This window comes from Wyeomyia smithii, chromosome 3 (genome assembly GCF_029784165.1).
Source record: "Wyeomyia smithii strain HCP4-BCI-WySm-NY-G18 chromosome 3, ASM2978416v1, whole genome shotgun sequence".
Lineage (NCBI taxonomy): Eukaryota > Metazoa > Arthropoda > Insecta > Diptera > Culicidae > Wyeomyia > Wyeomyia smithii.
Genome location: NC_073696.1, coordinates 272383537 through 272409764, shown reverse-complemented (window position 1 = coordinate 272409764; position 26228 = coordinate 272383537). Strand labels below are relative to the sequence as shown.

Sequence of the window (26228 nt, the reverse complement as noted above, 5' to 3'; positions counted from 1 at the left end):
TGGTGGTGCATTCCGATTCGGAACTTGACCTTCTGTTTACAATACACAGACTTCGCAGCCAACCGTTAAATGTACAGGACAATTGCGGGGCTGGCGCTACGATCCTACTGACACTAACAGTCTCTCCCGAGTCAAGACTCGAACCTACGACGACCGGCTTGTTAGGCCAGCATCGTACCTCGAGACCAGCAGGGAAGGCTTCTATAGGTACTTTCAAACTAATCTACTCGATGTGTCGTTCATTTTTATCAATGACATCCGCTAGACAACGTCGGAAGCAATGCATGCCCTTCGAACGCAGTTTTCCGGTACCGATATCGGCATATTCTTCCACAAAAAAATACAATCTCTTTGAAAGAGTCACTCGTAGCTCCTTTACCCGCTCTGTAATGAAGTGATGTTTCGTTCTAGCTCTGGAAAATACGAGAAGTCTTCAATGTTGGCTTTCTTGGCAAGTTTTCTAACGGAGCTTACCGGGCTGCGAGTAATCTTTGTGCGGACCAATTTGATCACCTCTAGCATACGTGCAAACAGCAGACCTCCACTTTCACATGTCTTTTTTATCATGACTTTTTTTATGCAATAAACCACCCTGGAAATTTCCATTTCCAATTTCCACAAAACGACATCTTCAGCCCAAAGAAACATACGCCGGGTGAAAACCTGGCTGAGGTCAACAATGGTTGGACAGCGGTTGAGTGCTCTCTGCTTGCTGAGTGTTCATCGGCAGATGGTTAACAACAATCGTGAAGACACATGAACCGCTTTCGGAACGTTGACGGTTGATGCCCGAAGATTTTATTGAGAATCTAGACTGTGTCTTCAAACTTCACGTCCTTGGGAAGCTTTCACAGGATATAGTTGAGATAGTGGCTGTGCGAATGGGTGTGCAGCTTCCGGAGAAGTAGACGTACCTTCGCCGCATCATTCAGCCGGCCTGCATCGTTCTCGAAGAGGTCCTGTTGGCGGTTAAACCAGCGTTCGAACGTGATTTCGTTTTCTCAGTCGAAGACAAACTCGGTGATGTTCGATGAGAGGGACTCCAAAATCTGCTCTAGGGTTTGATACTGAGGCTGCTGCTGCTGGGCCGCCATCTGCTGAAAAATTTGGGCTATCTTGAGAATCATATCTTGAATTCCCGGTTGCGGCTGCTGATCAACTCTTTTTTCTGCCATGTTCGTGGATTCTTGAGATCCTCGTCGCCAAAACGATATGTCCAAAGGTTTAAATGAACTAAAGAGTTTTTACCAAAGAACATCTATTTATATTCGAGGTTGGACTAAGAATATTCAAATTTTCCACTATGATGTCAAAGACAATTTTTCACTGGTTGCCTTGATGTAACAATCACTAAACACTAGTACACTAAAGTCGTTTTTTATGCGGGGGATACGTACCGCGTAAAAAAACCGCGTAAATTCTGCAATCCGAGTGAAGAGAAACCGAAATCCGTGCAAAAAAATACCACGTAAATTCCGGAATCCCCCCCGCCTATTCGAAATCTGGCAACGCCCAAGTGTCAATGGATGTATGTCTTAAGCCTGTAGTACACTCTTTGACCGAGTGTCAAATATTTGTCTCTTTTTGACAGATAAAAATTTGGTCAAAGATAATTATTTGTCACTCTCCGATTTTAACATGGGGCAAACAACAACCATGATGTCAAATAAATTTGACCATTATGTCAGAAGGTCAAATATTTGACCATTAGACAAAGAGTGTACTACAGGCTTTACTCTTGTAATCGAGTGTTATTCGGAAAAATGGATCTCGAACAGAAACGTAATACTGTTGTTAAGTTGTTACGAATTGGAAAACAGCAAAACTGCCGTAATCTCGCAGACTGACGTATGCGCCAACGAGTAAAATTTTCAGTACGAATCTTTTTCCTAAAACGTTTATATAATAAGCGTTAGAACAAGTTTCAACAATCAGATCTGTACCTAATGCATCAATATGGTCACAAAACATTGCGAACATATCATTTGTGGAAAAAGGTTTGTTAACTGAAGTTATGTTACCAACGATGACACCCCGTTAGGCATATAGACGCGAGGCATACGGACGCGAGGCATAGTACGCTAGGCATAATGGACGGCAGGCATACGGACACGAGGCATATGGACGCGAGGCCGAATGGACGCGAGGCCGAATGGACGCGAGGCCGAATGGACGCGAGGCCGAATGGACGCGAGGCCGAATGGACGCGAGGCCGAATGGATACAAGGCCGAAAGGACACAAGGCCAAGGGGAAGTGATGTGGAATATGTTATTGTCGTCATCATCTACACAGCATTCGATAACATGTATTTCGCTTCAAAGTGTCATTAAGAAAGCAATACACTCGCGGCCTTCGGCCGACTCGCTGTTCGAGCGAATGCTGTCCTTACTCGCTACCGCTCGTTCGGACTTAATTAAGGGAAGAAAACTCTGTTTGAGTAGACCTAGCAAACCAGTAAATCAGTCGTTTGGGTGCGAGAGGCCGCCGCTTCCGACGGCGGGTCGGCGGCCGGCTCGGACTGCGGAAACCACGGCGGCTTAGTGCCGCCTCGTTTCCTTGCCCTCGATTATGCGTCTTCGCCGCATGATTTCAATAAAGGTATTATACCCAACTTAAACTCTGTAGGAATATAATAACACCTGAACTACATTATTGGATCTCATGCGATCGTACAACATCGCATTCGGCCTCGCGTCCATTCGGCCTTGCGTCCATTCGGCCTTGCGTCCATTCGGCCTTGCGTCCATTCGGCCTCGCGTACATTCGGCCTCGCGTCCATTCGGCCTCGCGTCCATTCGGCCTCGCGTCCATTCGGCCTCGCGTCCATTCGGCCTCGCGTCTATTCGGCCTCGCGTCCATTCGGCCTCGCGTCCGTTATGCCTTTTGGCAGTATGCCTCGTATCCATTATGCCTCGCATCCATTATGCCTCGCGTCTGTATGCCTAGCATACTATGCCTAACATCCATATGCCTAGCGTCCATATGCCTCGTGTCCCGTCCCCGTTACCAACTGTTTCTACAACCGATTGACGTACGTCCATCATAGTATGCGCCAAATCGCTCAATTTTTTTTCATAATCATTCGCGATTCAAGAATACGTTTTCAGAAATGAATTTAATTTGCAATATAATAGCATTCGTGGCCTCTACCATCTTCCATCTGCACTTCTACTGTATGAGATCACAAGTTCAGTTGTCCACGAACATGGACCAAGCTTCGTGGCCGTAGATTCTGATTCTGATCAAGTTTCTATAAGTTACAGTCAAAGAAACGGACGTCGAGCTACTGTAGTGCACCCGCCATGGTGAAGAAATCTTCGACGTAGTGCCACTACGTCTGCTGTTCTGATAAGCTCTCGAACTTTTCGTCGAATATCTCCCCTTAATTTCTGCACAATGGCAACATCAACCGTATCGGCCTTTTTTTTCCACCACTTCGCCGTATCAGATGATGTTTTGATTGTTTTGCCACACTTCTTCAATTTACGCTAGACTATTGGCTAATATATTTCGACGGAACGAAACTGTGAACAGTTTGGTGAATGAATCCTTTTTTCGATATCAATATTACTCTAGTTGTACCATTCCAATACATCCCGGACGTAGTGGTAGCTAGCTAGATCGGGCCAGAACTTCATTGAACATTCTTTTGACTGAATGAACGGCAAAACTATCTCCTGGAGACACTTCTCCTTGTAAACTTGTCCATTCATGGTTGCTCCAGGGATGAAAACTTTTGTCTTCTTTCCATAGCTACAGATGGCTTGCCAAATTATCATCTTGCGAGCGAATTTATCCGCGAAAACAAATTTGAACTCACGTGGAGCATTCCCCTACGGTTAGCAAGGTGGGATTTGTCCAAAAGTTCATTTTGACGTATGTTTAATAGTCCATCAAAATACAGTCGTTGTTCTCTGTCAGGACTTGCTCGTATAGTTTTCTTGGTCGGGTTTTGACAATTCTTCACGCATACAGATTTGACGAACAGTACTTTTGCTGCATTGAACCTTTTCGCCAAACTACATAGTGAGACCTCAGGATTATTCCGGACTGCCCTGATGACCTTCACTCGTTCAAAGCTCGGTCCAATCACAGACAGACGTTCAAGCATGAACAACATTGATCGAAAATTCTGTGTAAATTTTAAAACAGAATTGCATTATAAATCACTTGTACACTAGCGCCGTCTGGTGACACTATCGCTACAAACAATTTTTTTTTTTCGCTGGTGTACGAGGCTGGAGCTACCGGTAGCTCTATCTATTACGAATTGCTACTACAAAAAACTTTACACAAGTTTGCACCTCAGCTTGGACGTCTTTCTGCAGTCCAATGTTCCACATCTACGTTTGGTTTGTTTAACACGATGCACCGTCAAAGCACGGCATTCACAGTCGATTTCGGTAGTTTAAGAGCCTCGGGAGATCATTTCTCCTGACCATGTTGGTTTTTCAACGTAGGTGTGCACAATTTTTTCTCATCGAACCTTACAAATCAAAACGCTGTCAGAAGTTTCTCAGTACGACTGCAGTAAATAAAAGGAAACGGTCAAATACTAAATGGAACAAACCTTAAAAAAGGCACGGATACGATTGGCTTTGCATGAATTCCATCCTGATCAACACTTCGTGAAGTTTCCGGTTCCAGCACCTTGCCGATGTTTTTTTTTTAACCGGTACACTGGATGTTCTCGTCTTGATTCCTCGAACCCTGGTGACTGCCTCATAAATACTTCTTCTTCAAGCTCACCGTGGAGATACGCTGCTCGTACATACAAATGCTTCAAAGCAATTTGATCCATAGTGGTAATAGCGAGAAGGGAAGGAAATGTCGCTTGGTTTGTTACTGGCGCAAACACTTCATCAAAGTCTACTCCGTATTGCTGGGAGTATAACCTTGGGCTACAAGCCTCGCCTCGTATTTGCTAACATTCCCAGTAGAGATGGTCGGGTTTGATGTTTTTCAAACCCGTACCCGACCCGAACCCGATTTTTTTTTCGGTCGAAACCCGAGCCCGACCCGAACCCGAAACTTTTTTTTCGTTCAAACCCAAACCCGACCCGAACCCGAACATTTTATTTCTTCGAAACCCGAACCCGAAATTGTGAAACCCGAACCCGACCCGGCCCGAGATTTCATAGATTTTACAGTTGGGTTTCGGGTTTTCATACCCAAACCCGACCTGAACCCGACATTTTCAAACTCGAACCCGACCCGAACCCGAAAATATTTTTTTCACAAAACCCGAACCCGACCCGTACCCGACACTTTCAAAAATTTTCAAACCCGAACCCGTCGGGTACGGGTTTGAAAACCCGAAACCCGACCATCTCTAATTCCCAGCTGCATCTCGCTTTATTTCATACACCCATCTGCTTACGACCGCTTTTCTTATTCGAGGCAGAGATGTCAATTCCCACGTGGAGTTATCTACATGGCTTTTTATTTCCGCTTCCATGGCTCCTTGCCACACCAATTCTTTAATGTTCTGTTTTCCTCCAGGCTACGAGGTTCCAATTCAGTATCCGCTAGTACTACATTTGCTCGTTCATCGTAACAATGCGTTGGAATCCCCTTCATTGTTCGTTGCGACCGCCGAAAATATTTATTCGTCCTCAGTGAAACCTTCAACCAATGCACACTGGGAAAAAATGAACCCAAATTCCCACTAATTAGAAGCCGCTGGGCTGGCAACCTGAAATATAGATCATTGCCATCATTGCACGATGACGTCACAAAACAAGAAGAAGAAAGTGATTTGACAGTTGTCGCGGGTTTATTTACATAGAAAAATTTTCGGCTCGAATAAAAATGCGGAAGTGTCTTGTTAAAAATTGCGTTTTCAAGAATAAACCAAAAGATCACAGTAATGAATTCGCATAGGCGGAGAGTTTGTCCATTTTTTCGTACTCGTATTATTCATTTTCACTACTATCACATAAAAAGTGAACGGAACACTCTGTAAACAAACCCGTGGGAAGTGTCAGAAAAGTGAGGTTATTTTTCGTGTGCAATGATCTATAGCATTTCTTATGTAGAATTGGTCGATAAATCGATTGGTAATATTTTCATTCTGTGCAGGGCACGGGAAAGGGTCGATATTTCCTAAAATACGCAAAAATAGGGTGAAAAGGGGCAAAATAGAACATTTCCCGTACCCTGCACAAAACGAAACCATCATCAATCGATTTGTTGACCAATTTTACAAAAGAAATGCTATATTTCAGGTGAGCCCAGCGGCGATTATTTAGTGGTAATGTGGGTTCCGAGTTTTTCAAAATATTGATCTTAAAATTAAAAATGTTATATTTTTTTTGGATTTGCTTTACGACAAAACAAACATTATAGAGAAGAATGGGGCAGAGAAACTGTTTTTGAAGAACAGTAGCTAACTTCTATCTATGTTGTTGAAGAACAATAGCTAACTTTTTTTTCCAATGTATTTACGTTAAAATTAAAGCAAAAAAAATAGTTATTCGTCTTGTTCCAACAATCTCCAAATGCACACGATAGTGTTATTGTTCCGCACGGAAAGGTATCGGGAGCAGACCGAGGCAAATCTAATTGGCCCTGACGACTCTGTTGATATTGGCTTGGTTTTTACTTGCGAAAGTGAAGGAGGGAAATATTTTTGCTTTTGTTTTCACACATAAATTGACAATTGCATATGAGAACTCGCGTAGGTGCGAACAGCCTTAAAAATCTCTTTTACTTGTGTGCCAGCGTTGCCAGGTATCCAGATTTAGCTGGATTATCCAGATTTTTGAACATGTATCCAGGTAGACAGCTTTGATGTCCAATTATCCAGATTTTTCATGGATGATCCAGATTTTATCCAGATTTTATTTTCTCTGTTCCGCAAAAAGGTCATCACTTCAATTTTGGCGCGAAATTTTGCAATTTTGTCACCACAAATTTTGCGTACCCCAAGACTTTTATTCGAAAAATTAACCTTTCACCCCACGAAATGACTGCCAGATTTTTTCCAGATTTTTATTTTGCCTTTTCCAGATTTTTGGAAAAATGACCTGGCAACGCTCGTTGTGTCAGGGCCAATCCTGTCTCGGTATCAAAACAAGCAACAATAAACGGTCGTTCCATAACAAACAATAATGCAGTTCGCACGGCCCCAACAAAATCTTTGGTCAGCATCCCCCAGCAAACTGATAAGGGGCCATCCACATACCACGTGGACAGCTTTTGGGGGGGGGGGGTTGGCTAATGTCCACGGTCCATACAATTTTTTCAAAATTTATATGGGCAGTTGTCCACGGAGGGGGAGGGGGGTCAAAATCGTTAAAAATCTGTCCACGTGGTATGTGGATGGCCCCTAAGGAACCAACCTGGAAAAACTGAACTCAAATCAGGAAAACTAAAAATAGCACACGCAAACACCTTGCAATCGGGAGTCTGGCGCTAATAAAATTGCGCAATTCGCGTTGACGGTGTTGCTGATATTTGTTTGGTTTTTGCATGCGAAAAAGAAGGAAGGAAATACTTTTGCTTTTGTCATCACGCACATTTTGACAATTACATATGAGTGTTCACGTAGGTGCGAACAGCCTTCAAAATCTCTTTCAACGCGAATAACCCGAATTCGAATTTTTATATGGCACCCAAATTGAATGATGAAAAATGTTATTTGTCAATAGCGTATCACCTACAGTGATTGATCAACTCATTGGAATCCTACCTCCGATTCTCTTGGTCTCTTGCAGTATTCCAATCAATTCCAACAATACAATCATATTTACACATACGCTTACTTATGTAATAAAAAGGAATCACCGTGAATTTCTGCCCTTTTATTCTTATCAGCTGCAGCAGCGTCCCGAACTTGAATCAGTAGCTCCTGAGCCACAAACCAATCAACATCGTCGCTAATGGCTCCCAAGAACGAAAATCTAGCCGCCCTGGTGTACGGTCCGAATGACCTGCGCCTGGAGCCCCGTCCGATCCCCGATCCGGCCTTCAACGAGGTAGTTGTCGAGGTGGACAGTTGCGGTATCTGCGGCACCGATATTCACTTTCTCAAAGACGGAGGTTTCGGAGCTCAACGGTTGATTAAACCGATCGTTCTAGGACACGAATCCGCTGGAGTGGTTCGTAAAGTAGGCAGTCAGGTAACGCACCTGAAGATTGGCGATCGAGTCGCAATCGAGCCTGCTGCCGGCTGTCGTACGTGTGACCTTTGCAAGGTCGGCAAGTACAATATCTGCTTGGACGGGAAACACTGTACGACGCAGAAACATGACGGTAATTGTTCCAATTACTACGCTCAGTATGCGGACTGTTGTTTTAAGCTGCCGGATCATGTAACGATGGAAGAAGGTGCGCTGCTGGAACCGTTAGCGGTGGCAGTCTACGCTGGACGACGAGCGCAAATCGGGTTGGGCCAGAAGGTGATTATTTTCGGCGCCGGCCCGATCGGATTGGTGTGCTTGATTGCCGCCAAAGCGATGGGAGCAACCAGGACGGTCATCTTGGATCTAGAACACGCCAAGCACCGGTTGGAGGTGGCGAAAAAGTTGGGGGTTACCGGTGTCATTGGTATCAAGAAGGACGACCAGGAAGATGATCTGGTGCGCAAAATCCACGAAGTGCTTGGTGGTCCGGCTGATCGTGTGCTAGAGTGTACCGGCTCCCAGCCAGGAATGAGAATTTCGATTAAAGCTACAAGAAATGCTGGTCGTATTTGTTTGGTAGGGCTTGGAAACAAGGACGTCCAGTTGCCGATGGTGGATGCCATTTCCAGAGAAATCGACATCACCACCTGCATGCGATACAATCACGAGTGAGTACAGATTAAATTCGCTGTTAATTGCCGAAATCATGAACTTGATGAAATTCGAGTTGGTTTCTTACTGATAAAGAATCATGCAGCAATAATAGATTTCGAATAATCTTTTTCAGCTATCCCGCGGCTTTGGAAATTGTGGCCAGCGGATATGTGAACGTGAAACCGCTGGTATCTCATCATTTCGACCTGGCAAACGTCCACGAAGCCTTTCGGGTGGCCAGCCAGGGTGAAGGAATCAAAATCATGATCCATCTGGTGCCGAGAGACACCAATAATCCGAAGAAGTTTGTGAATTGAATTGTTAAAATATATTACAACAGCAAATAATATAAATTTTCCACCAGCAAGTGAATCCTAATCCTAGAAATCCCACCCCCGATACTCTTTAACGATGCTGTTGTTATCTTTCCGCATCCGCCGTACCGCACTAGCCTCTCCTTTCGGAACGGCTCGCTTTTTCTGGTCCTTTTTCTCTTGTAGTCGCAGACCACTTTTGATTCGATCCGACACGACCGACGGTGCAATCGTACTGGCTGTCGTTGAGTAAGATCGAGCACTGCGGGCAGCATCCAACAATTTGCGCACCATGAGCATACGATATTCGCGCGAATTGGGATCCAACTCGGCCAGTCTGTCGTCCTGCTCGTTGGTGATCAACTCGTTCGAGCTGATTGAGTGTGCGTCATCGGTGTCGTTTGATTCATCTCGAATTGGGGTCACTGGACTTGGCTGAGATAGTTCAGAGAATGGTGGTTCAACTACGGTTTCCAGTGCGTCTTTGAAGATTTCTGCCTCATCTTCCCCGAAAGGGTTTTCCATTTCTCCGGCCGGCATCGAAGCTATGTACTTGAGGATGCTCGTGTTTTTGTCGTCCGACCTGGTTTGAATAGGAGCTGTAAAAATTCAGCATTAGAGTATTCCTTTTCGAAAATGTCTATCAAAGTCACTTACCAGCTTTTTCCTCCGAAAACTTTATCTCGTCCTCTAATTTCTTTCGGCATTCTTCAATCTCATCCGGGTCTATCTCGCCAGTAACACTGTCCTGATAATCGTCATCGCTACCGTACTCCTGCTCTTCATTATCTTTAGTCTGTTCTGTCTGATGATACTCTTTGAGAATATCCTCCTCCATTTCCTTGGTGAACCCATATCCCGAACACAGCACTTCCCGGTCCAACTCATCCTCGCGTTCCAAATCGCTGAACTTCGGATACTCCTCGCTCTCGTAGCCAAACTTTTTCCGAAACAGCTCACGTACACCCTGAACGTCCCGGTCGAAGTACATTTCCGCGTTCGGATGTGACGTGGACACCATCTGAGGAAAATCAATCAAAATCGGCTTCTGATCCAGCTCCGTTATCATTACATTGAACTCGTTGAAGTCTCCATGGATCACACCACAGTTGCCCAGTCGTACGATGAGATTCATCAGATCGTCGTACAACGCTTCGACGTTTCCCACCTCGCATACGTTCGTCAGCGGGTAGCCATCCACCAGCTCCATTATGACGCAGTGCCGGTTAAAATCAATCGGCTTCGGGACCGGAAAACCACGATCATACAAAGCCTTCATATACGCAAATTCGCGAGTAGCCGAAATACGCGACAAATAAAGCCAACTCATCTTGTGCCTGTTTCCGTGGTAGTCCCGTTTTTCCTTCACATTACGGAAGCAAACACGTCCCAGCCGGTGAAGCTTTAGACAAAGCGGAACTCCCTGCTCATCTACAACGGTGTAGATGTTGGATTCTTTACCAACACCAATCTGATTACCAAAACCGGAAATCGAACCACGAAGCGTAAGAGACTTCAGAGCAAGATAGTCATAGCCCGTGTTGGTCAAACGATAACCATCAACTGTGTAAGAAAAAATTTATCAGCTTAAATCATAAAATCGAATAAACACTTACATCTCTTTCCCCGCTCATAACTGAGAAGTTTATGCTTGCACAGTTCCCGCAGCAATTTGTGAACACCACCAGCTTTGAGACTGGCAATGGCCGCTACCAGCGCTCCTGGAACAAGTTCGTGATTTTTCATGCCCATCTCAATCTAGAAAAAAATACCAATAGCATGCACCATTTCTTGTCACTGCAGCAAACCTTGTTTTGAATTTAGTTTTAAACCTACCGCGGTGAGTATTCGAAAGTCTTCCTTGCTCAAATAGCGTAGAACAGTTACGTTGAGTTTGCCCATCTTAACGAACTTAATGAAACCAACTTTTTTGTGATAAAAACTTTGAATTAACACTATAAACCTGGACCTCGTGTTTCGCGTGCGATTTGTTTTGGTCAGAAACTTTAGCCAATCTCGTTTCCAACAAGAATTCAATCATTAATGGATTAGGCCTACTAGCGAGGGGTCCCCCAACACTGCATATGGAAATGATACACAGCCTATGGTTTTCTTATAGATCATTGCACGATGACGTCACAAAACGAGAAGAAGAAAGAGATTTGACAGTTATCGCGGGTTTGTTTACATAGAAAAATTTCCGGCTCGAATAAAAAAGCGGAAGTTTCTTGTTAAAAATTACGTTACCAAGAACAACCAAAAGATCACAGTAACGAATTCGCATAGGCGGAGAGTTTTCCCATCTTTTTCGTACTCGTATCATTCATTTTCACTCCGAGCACATAAAAAGTGGGAAGTGTCAAAAAAGTGAGGTTATTTTTCGTGTGCAATGATCTATTATGAACATTGCAAATTTATGGTACATTTCTTGCCATTATGTACTTCAGATTTTTCATTAGTTTTGCATGTAGCCTGTTTTGGTTTTTTCGCTTCCTAGTTAAATTCTGTTTTATTAAAAATCCATTAAAAACAATTTTAAAAAAACTGATAATAAAACACGGTGTGGTGACAATATACCAATGAATGTAGTAAAATTTTAAAACTGTAGACTGTGTAACTGTGTAAGTATAAACTTACTTCTAAGTGCAGTGAGTTAATTATTCTATACGTTCTATAAATTCAACTTAAGATTGTAGTGCCGTGTCAAATAAATTTTTTAAAACCACTTCAAGATTGTTTAACTATACAAAAGACGATTGATATCTTCATCACACAAACTAACGGATTATATACCCAAAACTTTTAATTTTTAGTGACTAGAGTTCAATGCAAGTAAAAGCAACATTAAACTTCACAATCTATGAAAGAGAACTAATTGTATTGACAATCAATTTTTCAACTAGAACTCTTGTTTATCAATTATAATTTAATTTACATTAACAAGAAAACCCATAATAAATACTCCGAATTGCGCTTGATCGAATTGAACGCAATACGTAAACGTTCCCCCAAAGCATTGTTGAACCTAAGGGGCGACATCTGGCTTCTTACTCTTCTTCCTCATCCACCGCGATGATCCCTGTTGAATTTTTCGTAAGTGATGCCATTCACTCGGAAAATACTTGAATGTTTTTAATGCTTTATGCATTATGTACAATTTCTCCTGCAGGCGATAATTTTACCGTCTGAGGGTTACCGGAGAGTCTGCATCTTTAATATCGTCACCAAAATCACCAAACTCGATCGGCTGTTAAGAATTGTTAAGATAAATAAGGTAATTGCCAAGATAAATAAAGTAAGTAAAAAGTGTAGATCATCTGGTGAAAATAAATCACAACTAGCATGTCAATGCACGAGATACACAATGATTATGATTCATTCATTGACCAATCTGAATTGTACTCTCCGCACAAACAATATGCCTCAACAGGTATGTTCCAAACTTAATCCAGAACGGTTTCAAAAGTAGAAATAAGCTCACACTACACTATTTACTCTCGACATTGAGCAGCTGTATGCTGTTCTTATGCTTCACGCAAAACCGTCATAACTCCTTGTGCACTTTTGGATTTTTTGGTAATTGATATTAGTGAAGATCCAAGTCGGATCTCTTACTACGTCCGTATTTGTACTTTTTTTTAATGTTCACTTGAAATTATTTTAGATTATAACAGGTGACATCATTAAAAAAACATAGATCAAAACAACGAACAATGTTGTTCAGCAACACTGCCAGCAAGCCTGACGATAAATTTTAACGCACTCGGGGTTTTCAATTTCAACCAATCAGCGAGTGGTTCCCAAAGTGGATGCAAATCTATACCCAGTTGTCTCCCCTTAGTGTTGAACTAAACGAGTTGACTTTTTGAGGCAACTCCTGAAATGTCAGAAAGCCTCCATCATCGCTAAAAAAAAATAATCATCATCGAAGTGCCAGCTAAAATCGCTAAAATCCACAACCAGAAGCGTCTCAAAAATTTCGCTAAGAGCGGAGAAGTGTTATTCTTAAGTGTTTTATATGCATTTTATCTCATAAGCATTCCATTACCAAGTGAAAAAACCAGTTTGTTGTCCTATCGACTCATTACTGATCGAAAAAATATCAATCCAAACCAGTTAAGCCGCCCACAGATTATTGATTACCCCAACATCGAAACTATCGAAAAATTTTCGGATGCTCCGTTAGTTCCCGTATAATTTGCGGCCTGCCCAATCTCCGCATATGTTTCCAGCATCACAACGCTACCAGCAGCAGCAGCCCACGGGGGAAGCAGAAGGACGAGTGGATTTGAAATCGTTAGATTTCAGTTTGACTAAGCGCCTCCTGGCAGCGGTGTTTTTCCTTTTGCTCATATATGCGCTGAAACAGTACTTCGAGGATCAGAATCAGTCGAATAAAGTTTATACCTAATAATCTTCAGGGAAATGAGTACTAAAAAAGTATCCTACTTTTTCAACCCGGACGTAGGAAATTTCCACTATGGCCCAGGACACCCAATGAAGCCGCACCGCCTCTCTGTCATCCATCATATGGTGATGAATTATGGGCTTCATAAGAAAATGCAAATCTATCGACCTTATAAGTATGAACATTAGATGAAACTCCTAAGCTTTGATATATATTAATCTATACATGTTTTTTAGAGCCAGCGCGCATGATATGTGTCGCTTCCACAGTGACGAATATATCGAGTTTTTGCAGCGTGTAACACCGCAGAACATTCAGGGTTTCACGAAATGTTTGTCGGTTTTCAACGTCGGAGATGACTGTCCGGTGTTTGATGGGTTGTTCGAGTTTTGCGCTATGTACACTGGAGCTTCACTGGAAGGTGCGCAGAAATTAAACCACAACCACAGTGACATCTGCATCAATTGGTCCGGCGGTTTGCATCATGCCAAGAAGTTCGAAGCTTCCGGTTTCTGCTATGTAAATGACATTGTGATCGGTATTCTGGAGCTGCTCAAGTACCATCCGAGGGTACTGTATATCGATATTGATGTACATCATGGCGATGGTGTTCAGGAGGCGTTCTATCTTACTGACCGAGTAATGACGGTTTCTTTCCACAAGTATGGAAACTACTTTTTCCCAGGTACAGGAGATATGTACGAAATAGGCGCCGAATCTGGACGCTATTATTCAGTAAATGTTCCGCTCAAAGAAGGTATTGACGACCAGAGCTACGTACAGGTTTTCAAGCCAGTCATTTCTGCTGTGATGGAGTTCTACCAACCAACAGCGATCGTATTGCAGTGCGGTGCGGATTCCCTTGCAGGTGACCGCCTCGGCTGCTTCTCTCTTAGTACAAAAGGTCACGGCGAATGCGTAAAATTTGTAAAAGAATTAAATGTTCCAACCTTGGTTGTGGGTGGAGGAGGCTATACATTGCGGAACGTGGCCCGTTGTTGGACATACGAAACGTCGCTGCTGATTGACGAGACAATCTCGAATGAACTGCCGATGAATGATTATCTGGAATTTTTTGCACCTGACTTCACGCTGCACCCCGATATTCCCAGTCGGCAGGACAATGCCAACAGTAAACAATATCTGGAAGCCATTACGAGACACGTGTACGACAACCTGAAGATGTGTCAGCATGCGCCGAGTGTGCAAATGTTCGATATCCCTGAGGATTCGCTTCCGGAAGAGGTGAAGGTGAAGGAGGAACCTAACCCGGAGGCAAGAATGACTCAGGAGGAAGAGGACAAGCAAGTTGAACCCAAAAATGAGTTTTTCGATGGAGAGAATGATAACGATAAAAGCGAAAATGAACCCTAGCAGTAACGTATGTGTACGTAAAAAAGTCGACTCATGGAACGCAGCAAATCTGCATTGTGAAGTTTACTGTAAGACGATAGAATTATAATCTAAACCTAAGTAAGCTTTAGCTAAATCGTAGAGTTACGATTAAAACCTCTTTTTAGTATGTATAGGAAATACTGTAATTATAATCGCATGGTGCAAAAAAAACAGTCTTATTTTTTATAGAAAGCCTAAATAAAAAAGTTTAATTCTCCGGCAAGATTTGTATTATCGGGCATAATTACATACAACATATAAGTTAAAACTTCTAGCGTTTAGTACAACTGTAAAAAGTATGAATCTTGAAATTAATTGTCAGGGTTCAGTAGCTTCGTATGTTTCGTCGTTGTTTGAAGATCAAACTATTCCATCGTCGGATAATAATATTTTTACTATGGCTACCCGCATAATCAATAACCATACAACGTGCCTAACACCTAGTTCGGGATATAGTCCCGACTGTATGGGGTATCGTTAAACCATATGGATTATCATCCGTTTATGGTTATTGATTATGCGGGAAGCACCACCCGCAGGTGCTACACAATGCGTCCTGTAATTCAACAGCAGCGCTAGCGTACGTGCATGTGTCAAATTGGGAACCATAAAAAATCTGTCTCCATATTATCAACAAATTAGTTTGACTTTTGCTAACGTGCAGCATAGACTAAAGATACATAGATATCCAAGTTGGGCTTCGCTGCATATAATCTCAAGGCAACACTATGAACTTGCCACCTGTAGACCGTTGGGTGAACTAAAGCATATCCACCCGGAAAAATATCGCACTCCTTATCATTTCAGTGGTGAGCAGCGTTGCCAGGTCATTTTTTAAAAAATCTGGAAAAGGCAAAATAATCTGGAAAAAATCTGGCAGTCATTTCGTGGGGTGAAAGGTAAATTTTTCGGATAAAAGTCTTGGTGTACGCAAAATTTGAGGTGACAAAATTGCAAAATTTCGCGCCAAAATTGAAGTGATGACCTTTTTGCGGAACAGAGAAAATAAAATCTGGATAAAATCTGGATCATCCATGAAAAATCTGGATAATTTGACATCAAAGCTGTTTACCTGGATACATTTCCAAAAATCTGGATAATCGAGCTAAATCTGGATACCTGGCAACGCTGGTGGTGAGCTTGACCAGATTCTCACACCCAGAAAAATATCATGTTACTTTCAATCAGATTTGTACGGCGGTTTTCAATCGACTTTACAATATATTCTTGATGATTTGCAATTTCAATTTATTACAATGCAATGAAACCTCGCGTAATTTTACAAATTAGCATGAGTCACACAATGTAAACATCTCATAGATACTCTCATCGAATTGTCAAAGGTGACGAAAAGAAAAAAAAAGCTTCATATTCACTTAAACTATTTTAACGTTATTTATGTTGGTGTTAACGTTGGTGAATTTTGACGAAATAAATTATGCTAGGCTTTGCTACTAAGAGGATATTAAGAGACGTATATAACAACGATTTCACACAGTAATGTAAAACCTTAGTTAAAAATACCGTTTAGCGCTATTCACCAAAATAAATATTGCATCGTATTTATATAGAACTTAAAAGGATGAGTGAAAATTTCCAAATTTGATTTTTTCCGTTCTCTGAAAATATTAATAAATCGATTTAAACATTCAACCAAGGAATAGTGAAATTGATAATGAATGAGATCACAAACAATAATCTGCAACGGAAGCTACAAACCGAATAGGAGAACATCCTACAGCATTATTTGACGGCTGAGACAGAATTATTAACTCAACCAGTTCCGCAAAGGGATTAAAGCTGTATAGTGGTTCGCAATCGACTTTTAAAATTCCTTTCTAATTGTAATTTAATTCTTTAAAGGGCACATTAAAAAAAAGGCTTAACAAAAAGTATCACGTGGCTTTGTTGACATTCGTTCATTCTCTTGTTGGCTCCAAAAATAACCTCTCATTCCATCGTGTAACTTCGAATGAAAGCCGAGAGTAATTGTTTTACGATTTGAGCAGTTTCTAAATATGAGATTTTGAAGAACCTGTTTACTCAACAAACCCCTTCTCCTTTCAAATTTTGCAAACTATTGCATTAGTGCATAAACAAACATAACCTGAAAATTATAGCTCAATGGAAGAACAATGACACAAAACGGAGTTTCGCTTCTCGCACAATGGGTTCGAAATGATGGCCAATAACATGTTATAGAAAAAATGGATTTTCTCAGGCATCTTCATAACGGCGCATTTTTTGATTATATCTAATGAAAGCTCTTGAGTTGTTTATTTGTTTATTTGTAAAAATTACATCAACAGGCCTTGTGGCCCAAATGATTGTACTAGACTAAAAATTACGAGCTAAAGTCAGAAAGCGGATCTTCAGCATCTCGCGGCTGGTGTCGAAATCGAAGCTCGTAGCGAAACGATTGAAATGGCGCTGGAGACCGGTTATCGTCCTGAAGCTACTGTAGTTCGTTCGCCTATTCTGAACGTGAAGGAAGAGGCTATTTCGCAGCATGCGTGGTCTAACGTAAATATTGAGTTGCTCGAGAATTGCCGGACAATCTATTCGTGAGGTAAGCACGTCCGCGACGAATATTGCCCTGGATATGTCCCGACGGATTTGCAGTGTATCCAAGTCGATGAGTCTGCATCGCTGTTCGTAGCTAGGTAGTCGGAAAGGGTCGTTCCACGGAAGTCTTCTGAGCGCAAAGCGAACAAATCTTCGTTGCACTGGCTCGATTCTGTTTACTCCATTCAGGTAGTAGGGATTCCACACTGAAGCGCAGTATTCCAAGTAAGAGCGCACCAAAGCGCAATACAGTGCCTTCAGGCAATAGATGTCGTTGAAGTTTTTGGCGATACGCATAATAAATCCCAAGTTTCTGCTAGCCTTGTCAATGATGAATGTCTTATGTTGTTTGAAGCTTAGCTTTGAGTCAAGCAATACTCCCAAATCCTTCACACAGTTTGTGCGTCGCAGAGGTGTATTTGACAAATTGTAGTTGAAATGCAGTGGACTACGCTTTCTGGAGAATGTTATTATCTCGCATTTGCCAGCGTTCAATTGCATGCGGTTGTCCGCGCACCATTCTGCAAAAACCCTTAACTGGTTCTGGAGCGCTGCGGCATCTGACGGAGTTTTTACCTTGGCAAAGAGTTCAAGGTCGTCAGCGAATGACAGCCGAGGGCCTTGAAGTCGAAAATTGACGTCGCTTAAGTAAATCAGGAATATCAAAGGCCCGAGATGACTGCCTTGCGGAATGCCTGAGTGAGCGGAAAAAGATGTCGAAAAAACTCCAATAATGTTCACAACTAAGCGCCGGTCAGACAAATACGACTGAAACCAGTGAAGCAGTGGGCCTCCGATGCCAAGCTTTGCGAGTTTAGCCACGGCGATTCGGTAGTTCAGTTTATCGAAAGCGGCGGATAGGTCCGTGTAAATGACGTCCGTCTGAGACTGGTCGTCAAAGCTGTCCATTACGTAGGATGTGAGCGTCAGGAGATTTGTGGCCGTTGATCGCTTAGGCATGAACCCGTGTTGTTCGTTGACGATGTACTGCTTGAAGAACGAGAAAGTAGGTTCAAACACAACGAACTCGAAGAGTTTCGATATGGAGCAAAGAGCGGAGATTCCACGGTAGTTGTCGATGTTACTTTTATGGCCTTTCTTGTGCACTGGAAACATGTACGCCGATTTCCAGACCGAGGGAAAGACGCCAGTGCGAATTGATTGAGCGAATAGACGACTCATCGGGGAAGCCAGACTACCAATGCATTTTTTAAGGAAAACGGATGGAATGCCGTCTGGTCCAGCGGACATGGAAGACTTGAGTTTCGAGGCGGCCAATGTTACCGCGCTATCGTCAATGGAGAGGTTAGTCAGTGCACGGCCGAGAAAGGGGACACGTTCTGTACAGGTCCTAATTTCATCCGTCGTTAACCGTTCGTTCACAAATACTCTAGAAAATTTTCGCGAAAACAAATGACAAATTTGCTCGACAGAGTTCGCAGTGACACCGTCTAAGTGCATACTCGAAGGAAGGCCATCATCTTTACGCTGTTCGCTAACATATTTCCAAAACGATTTGGGGTTGCGTTTGAGCCTACGCTCGACATTACGAAGGAAGCTTCGAAAACAGTAGCGACTTAATTGTTTGTAGCGGGTATTAATCGATAAGTAGTGGTTCCGTAGAGATAGTGTTCTGTATCTAGAGAACCTTCTCAGGGCTGCTTTTCTCTCCGATTTAAGGCGTCGTAATGTGGGGTTCAACCAGAGCAATTTCTGTTGGACGGAGATGGTCTTTTTTTGGGACGTGCCGATCTATGGCGTAATTTAAAATGTGGGAGAGAGTTGAGGCGGCAGTATCTACGTCGTTCGTGTCCAAGACAGCATCCCAATCGATTCCAGCTAGTAATACGTTAATACTTTCAAAATCGGCGCGGACAAAATCGTAATAATCGGTTGTCGGTGCCGAAATCGTGTTGTGAGAGACTCTCTGATGGACTGCCATAAGCAGGACCGGGTGATGAGGAACGTGTTCAACGAGTGGACAAGGAGCCAACGTCACTTCTGGGGCTTGGCAGCGTACAGTAGCGAAACAGAGATCCAAAAAACGTCCGTTTTCATTGGTTATTTTATTGCACTGTTGGAGAGTGGCAGTGCTGTAGCAATCTAGCAGTTCGCTGGAGGTTGGTGACAACGTAGACGAGCCGGGATCGACGTACATGAAGCCAATACCTCTTTCTCGCCAAACAATGCCGGGCGAATTGAAATCACCCAAAACAACCACATCATCGACAGCGGACGTCATCGAAATAATGGTATTAATCGAAGACATGTATACGCGAATCAGATCTAAATCTCGAGTCCGATCAGGAGGGATGTAGATGGCACACAAGTATAATGTGCGATCCGAGAGTTTGATTGTCACCCACACTTACTCAGCAGTCGACCACTCGTCGCGCTCGAGGACTAAGTTGACGGTGAACTGCGATCAAAACTCCATCACCTGAAGTTTTACGGCTATTTCTTGAGCTCCGGTCGCAACGGAAGACTTCATAGTTGGGCCCGAAGATTTGCCGTAAATGTGAACGATTGTCGAGCCAGGATTCGGTCAGTACAATGATATCGTATGGACTGTCAGCACAAGCCAGTAGGTAATCGGAGACGCTGGCGTTGATACCACCCACGTTTTGGTAGTAAAGGTGGATATTTGTCATCGGATTGGTCGACGGACTGAAAACGGGTAGCGGATCAATGGGAGGTCTGGAATTAGCGTTTTCGCACTTGCCTGTTCTGGGGTTTTGGATGCCTTGTCCCTCGCATCCGCACGCAGGACCGGGACGGCTGGTGATCGCTGGCTGGATTGGCTCGACTGCGGCGGGGAGGTTAGAGGCATCCATAATGCCAACATCGATGCGTTCCAGTGTAATGTTACGTGATGATATGTCAGTTGGAGAAGGTCTCGGTCTTGTCCTAATAGTACTGTCATGCTGGTGGGAGTCGGAAAATTGGTCGTCTCGAGGCGGTGGGTTGGCAGTCGGTCGGCTAGAAGCACGGAGCGCATCAGCATCTGAATGATTGTGGACAGATTTATACTTGCCGCAGAAAGCAGTCTGGAAGTTCCGTTCCCCTAATTCGCACGCAGGACCAGGACGACTGATGAACGCTGGCGGGAAATGCTCGACTGCGGTGGTGGGGTCAGAAACTTCCATGATGCTGTTAACGTTGCGTCCCGGTGATAATGGAGCGTGATTGATCAAAGATCCACTGTTGCGGGAGTTTCCAATAAACCACACGCTTAAAACTGGATCTCGAGCTCGGCAAAAAAACATCCGTGTTCACTCGGCAACTTTGGATTCAACCGGTATTTCAGCAAAAAAATGCCGGTTGCCGACAGTTGTCAGATCATTTTGCCGAGACTTCGTCCAAAAAACTAAGCTTGACGAATCTCGTCTCTATTTTTTGCCGAATTTATCGTTAAACACTGTTGATGCCGAGGTCAGCAAAAACATTACTGGTATTTCAGCACAAATTTTACTCGTTGCCGTGTTTCGGCAATGCTGTATTCTCATTCTCATGAACGAGTTGCCGCCATTTTTCTTAGTGCAAATTTATGCGTGTTACGGGTGAGCAAACAGGAATCGGATACAAGTTTAGCTGAAATTTGTGCAAATTACAAGTGTTAACAATCCGGTAGCAGAAAAAAATGTAGTACAGTTCGGGGGGAAGTGGCTGGAACTCAAAAAGTGTAGTTTCAAATTGTGTGAATACAATATTTTATTTGTTTTAGGGATAGGCATTAGACGTAATTTTAGATTAGATGTTTAGCTCAATGCCCTACTGGCGAGCAAGATAAAGATAAGTATTCAAGATTTAGTATGAATAAATTTCTTTACTTACTAAAACTCATCGAGCTTATAATTTATCTTTTGAAAGAAAACTACCTGATTCACAGCAAAACTATTCTCTGCGATTTGATTCCACTGAAAAAACGGCTCTTTACTGTGCCGAACATTCAGCTCATATAACCGAAAGGTCGTTAGACTGGTTTGCCGCTTCTCGGCTGGATTTGCCGAGAGCACAGTCAACTGTGTACCGCGATTCTCGGCATAAAATGACATCTGTCAAATATTGATTTTCCGAGATTCTCGGCAAAAGAGATTCAGCCGAGATGGTTGCCGAGCACTCGGCTGTCCAAATCTCGGTACAAACAATGCTGAGGTTCGGCGAAATTTTTTAAGTGTGCAGCATCTGACGCAGTTGCACCAAAAGGGGCGGGTGCAGCTTGTGCTACTGAGGTAGCAGATGCGGTTCCAGTAGCAATGTTGTCGTTAGGAACAGTCACCGGAGTGGCTGGAAAAACGGAAGCGGTGGGAGGTAACCAAACAGTAGAATTGGCTCGGGTGTCGGAGAATTCTCTGAAAACAATCCCCAGTGGCCATGTATCGGGTCTCAAAGCAGTGGCTTTATGTTCCGGAGGGACGCCGACCTCGAACGAGACAAAGTTAAGAGACTGAAGGTCGGTACCTTTTTTCACCAGAGGGACGACTTTAATTGCGTCTTGTGTCTCTAAACCATCTCTGACCAGTTTCTCAACGACATCAATTGTCACGGTGGGATGAAAACGTGAAAGGTACACCCAAAACAAATTAGGTGAAGTTTTAGCCACAAGCCTCTCTTGATTTTCGACGTGTCTGGTACCAACCGCAGGTTCGTTTGGAGACTCTGGCTCGCCACGACGACGTTTAGCAGGACGGTCTCGATTTGGTATTCGCACCGGGGTAGCTGAGTTTACCTTATCGGCAAGTTTAGCTACATGTTGGTTGTTCTTAGCGATTTCATTTTTAAGCTCCGAGAAACTGTGCAATTGATCGCCGAGGACTGAGGCAACCACACTCCCCAAGGAAGAAACAACATTTTTAAAACGGGTGTATTTCATCAATTTTACACACTCATCGCACATCCAAAACAGGTTGTGTTTTTCACGGACGACCTTAATGAACGGCTCGTTAAGACCATCACAGCGGATGTGGCAGATTTGATCGCAAAAACCCATGCATTTCAACAGTTCATCTTCCTTCTTAACAGATTTGGCACAACGGTCACAGGCAGCCAAATCAGTCATAATGACCCGATAAATGAGTAAAGATAGATTGGCGTGTAAATGATGAAACAAACTGGAACTCGTGTGATGATGCTCTTAATCCGGATAAACAAATACAAAGGCGAGTGGCTTAAGAATAGAGCCGAAAAGGTAAACAAACTATCTGAGCGGGAAAACTTTGCAAGTTAAATGACTAAAATCACTACACTGCGGAGCGGTAAATGAGTTCACTGATATTTAGTGAACCTATACATTAGAGAAATGGCAAGACACTCACCGTTAAGGCAACTGTCAACATCAAAACGGGCGATCTGTATAATTTAACATTGTCGTTATCCGTTTTGATGTTGACAGTTGCCTTAACGGTGAGTGTCTTATCATTTCTCTAATATATAGGTTCACTACTGATATTGGGTGGTATAAAAGATGTTCAAGCGCTTAGCACGGATAACGGTAACAGAAAAAAAACACAAACAACGTAAAATATATGAAAAAACTTCACAAGCTATTAAAACACGTCATGCACCATTGAATACACGGAACGAAAAAAAAAGCACTACAAAACGTATTATTTGGATTTTAATCCTAGATCTGTTGGCAAGAGAAAAACTGCTGTGAAAATCACGTTTTTTTCTAGAAAAATGCGAATATCTCATCATGTATTCTCGATAGCAACTTCCAATAACTCTCATTTTGTTGCCTTTATAGAGTAGAATAAACATGCCAATTTTCATGACAATCGATTCAGTTTACACAAAGTTATAACAATTTTACGTTTTTAGCAAGTTTTGGACATTAATTTTTGGCGTGCTTTTTTACCCCACTTACCCCTTTTCAAAAAATCTGACATTATGCAAAACATTGTTCTATTATATAGATAAACAAACCACGAAAGTTTCAGTCCGATCGGAGAACCTCGATACAACCTCCCTTGTAGAGGTGGTTGCGGTTCTCGCGAACTGGCTCTTAAGTTAGTAACACTAGCACCCTCTACTGCCGCGTTTGCGCTGCGTCTTGTTTTCCGACACCAGCGCTACATACATGCATGTGTCAAGTTAGGAACCACAAAATATGTATAAGATTGCATGACAGCGCCCCAGACGGTGGTATCGCGCGATGATTTTAATTCGATTGGAAATTTGAAAGTATGTTTTTTTGTGGCGAAGGAGCTAGATTCCAGCGTTACGTTTGTCAGTCTGTGCCAGTACTTTTCGCTAGTAACAATAGCACCATCTGCTGCCGTATTTGCGCTGCGTCTTGTATTTTGACATTAGCGCTAGAGTACGTGCATGTGTCAAATTGTGAACCACAAAACATGCATGAGATTGAATGACATTGTCCCAGATGGTGTTGTCGCGAGATGTCTCTTATTCGATTGGACATTTGAAATGATAGTTTTTTTTTTGTGGCGATGGAGATAGGTTCCAGTGTTACGTCTGTGAGTCTGTGCTAGCACCAGCTACTGCCGTGTTCGCGCTTCATCTCATTTACCGACACCAGCGCTAGCGTACGTGCATGTGTCAAATTAGGAATTACAAAATATATATGAGAATGCATGACATCGCCCCAGACGATGTTCCCGATCAACCACTCTTTATGCACCTTTATGAAACGACAACAACTGAAATCAATCGATATAGGTTCAAAACTAATCGATAGCGATCGTTCTCGTTTCATGAAGAGACTTAAAGACTGGTTGGTCGGGTTATCGCTACGCTGACCAGACGTTTCGTTTAGAACGGGACAGTACAGTTTTTTCGACTATTTTGATCCGTCCAGTCTTTTTGCCATTTTGTACCGCTTTCGGATACTCCTTGAAAAATTCTTAGATGAAGCTTTGCATTGAAATTTTCCTAAATGAAAAATAATTACTCCAGAGCCTCCTGCATTCGTTTCGAAGCTATGCTGTCAAACTTTCCTCTTACCCAGATGACTATGTCATCTGAAAAGCCCACAACTTCGAAACCTTTTTCTTCTAAGCTTTTGAAAATATCGTCCACTACCAAACACCACATAAGTGGCGAAAGAACACCTCTTGCGGACATCCTCTCGTTACCCTTACCGTGATAGACGAACCTCCCAAGTCACAAGTGATTTCTCTTTTTACAAGCATAGTATGGATCCATTCAACAATACTAGTGTGAAATCCTTTTTTCCTCATTGCACTAGATATTGAAGAATAGGACGCGTTATCAAAAGCACCTTCAATATCCCACAAAAAACACAGAGCAATTTCTTTAGCTGAAAGCTATTACAAAACCTCTCCAACAAATTTAACAGTAAATCAAAATATACGAGAACTCTTTGTGACTTTTTTCCGCAGAAACACGTTTTTCTTCATTCAAACCTGCACAGTAAAAAAAAAAACATTCACATATGGATTGAAGCTTCTCGAAATCTTCTCAAAAAGTTTTGCTTTTTTGTTTTGCACATTCATTTCAAAGCAAAACGACTGAGGCGAAAGGACTTGTTAACATCTCAACATATAGCGAATTTCTTTAATCCACTGTGTGCGGGCAAAACTGCCGAGGAATAATAAAACGTCATCGCCATTCTAGACGCAAGTAAGAAAGAGATGCTAGATAATTGTTTATGAACTAACCACGTGCGGTGGTGGATTGAAGCTGACAAATTTTACAGTGCGCTTCGGGCAGCACGGCAGGTCAAAACTGGGTAAAAATAGAGCGTATAAAGAAGGGTTTTGACAGCAATTAGTGCGCTTCCAGGTGAAAAAGGTTAGCTGGTGGAATAAAGAAATTCGCTAATAGTTTGCTAGTACGCCGTTCGACAGGTAGCTAGCGCTCTCCACCTAGCGCGGCAATCCCGCTCAAAAACATCGCATCGTCGCAAAACCGCGGGCATTCACGCTCATTCGCTTGCCTTCAGCTAAAACAACTCTACCGGTTTCGGTTCTCGCGGTTCTCTTCATATTATAATTTCAGTCGGGCGCGGCCATATTGATTAATCTCGTTTTCGCGGATAGAGTGGTTTTTCTCCTTGCAAGAAGCGGTCGACGGTCTCAGAAGTGTCCCAGAGTCCCCGGTTACCGAGAGTGTGTTGTGCAGCTAGCTAAGCTCCTAGAGATAGCCGAAGCCAATTCCAGGTTTGCTAGAAGAAGCGTGTGCGGTACGCTAGTTTCGTTATTCCTCGTATTCCGTGATTTCAGACGGAAGTGCTGAAAAAAAAGAAGAAGAAAGGGCTCTCCAGGGTGCGCCGTGCGAGTTCGGGTTCCGTTTCGTTCAGTTCTCTTCCTCGCATTCATTTTGTTCGGCGTTTCTATCGCCAGAAAGTTCTCGTGGCGAGGCGTAGGGTAAAAAACCTAGTGCAGTGAGAACAGCTCCCGGAGTACGGAATAAAAAGGCAGAAAAGCCGGAAAGCCTGCGTGGATTTATACCAAGGAAAGAAAAGTGCTTTTTAGTAGCGCTCGAGCATAGTGTTCCCATTTCTTTTTTGTCTGCAAGTGGAGCTAAGCCGGAAACTCGTCCAAAATGTCGGAACGTGAAAACAACATTTATAAGGCCAAGCTGGCAGAACAGGCGGAGCGATACGATGGTGAGTAGCTAAATTCTGATTTTTTTTATTATAACCTTCCATGATGGCAGTGACTGACGGAAGTTCGTTTGATATATGTATTCGATCAGTGAATTATTTAAGTGACCGCGATTTGACTGGCTTTGTAAAAAAGTGAAAATTTTATGGCTTTTGATATTTTTTTTTGCATGCGAAA

The 26228-nt window shown here is 42.9% G+C and overlaps 4 protein-coding genes across 4 annotated transcripts in view; 3 read left to right on the top strand and 1 right to left on the bottom strand.

Annotated features, from left to right (window-relative positions):
• Positions 1-5772: 5772 nt before the first annotated feature.
• LOC129732379 (sorbitol dehydrogenase-like) lies at positions 5773-9148 on the top strand. The gene is made up of 3 exons (XM_055693221.1): positions 5773-5992; positions 7820-8795; positions 8915-9148. The coding sequence occupies exons 2-3, from the start codon at positions 7885-7887 to the stop codon at positions 9096-9098; spliced, it is 1095 nt and encodes a 364-aa protein (XP_055549196.1). The 5' UTR covers positions 5773-5992; positions 7820-7884; the 3' UTR covers positions 9099-9148.
• Positions 9095-11128, bottom strand: LOC129732378 (uncharacterized). The gene is made up of 4 exons (XM_055693220.1): positions 10932-11128; positions 10712-10853; positions 9753-10658; positions 9095-9694 (listed from the first exon to the last, which is right to left on the bottom strand). Exons 1-4 carry the CDS (start codon positions 10995-10997, stop codon positions 9162-9164), a joined length of 1647 nt encoding a protein of 548 aa, XP_055549195.1. The 5' UTR covers positions 10998-11128; the 3' UTR covers positions 9095-9161.
• Positions 11129-12973: 1845 nt separating this feature from the next.
• On the top strand, positions 12974-15085 carry LOC129732377 (histone deacetylase 3). The gene is made up of 2 exons (XM_055693219.1): positions 12974-13678; positions 13740-15085. Exons 1-2 carry the CDS (start codon positions 13521-13523, stop codon positions 14875-14877), a joined length of 1296 nt encoding a protein of 431 aa, XP_055549194.1. The 5' UTR covers positions 12974-13520; the 3' UTR covers positions 14878-15085.
• Positions 15086-25422: 10337 nt separating this feature from the next.
• Positions 25423-26228, top strand: part of LOC129732376 (14-3-3 protein epsilon) — a 40996-nt gene continuing 40190 nt past the window's right edge. The window contains exon 1 of the mRNA XM_055693218.1: positions 25423-26053. Coding sequence (XP_055549193.1) covers positions 25990-26053 — 64 coding nt within the window. The 5' untranslated portion in view covers positions 25423-25989. The remainder of the gene's footprint in view (positions 26054-26228) is intronic.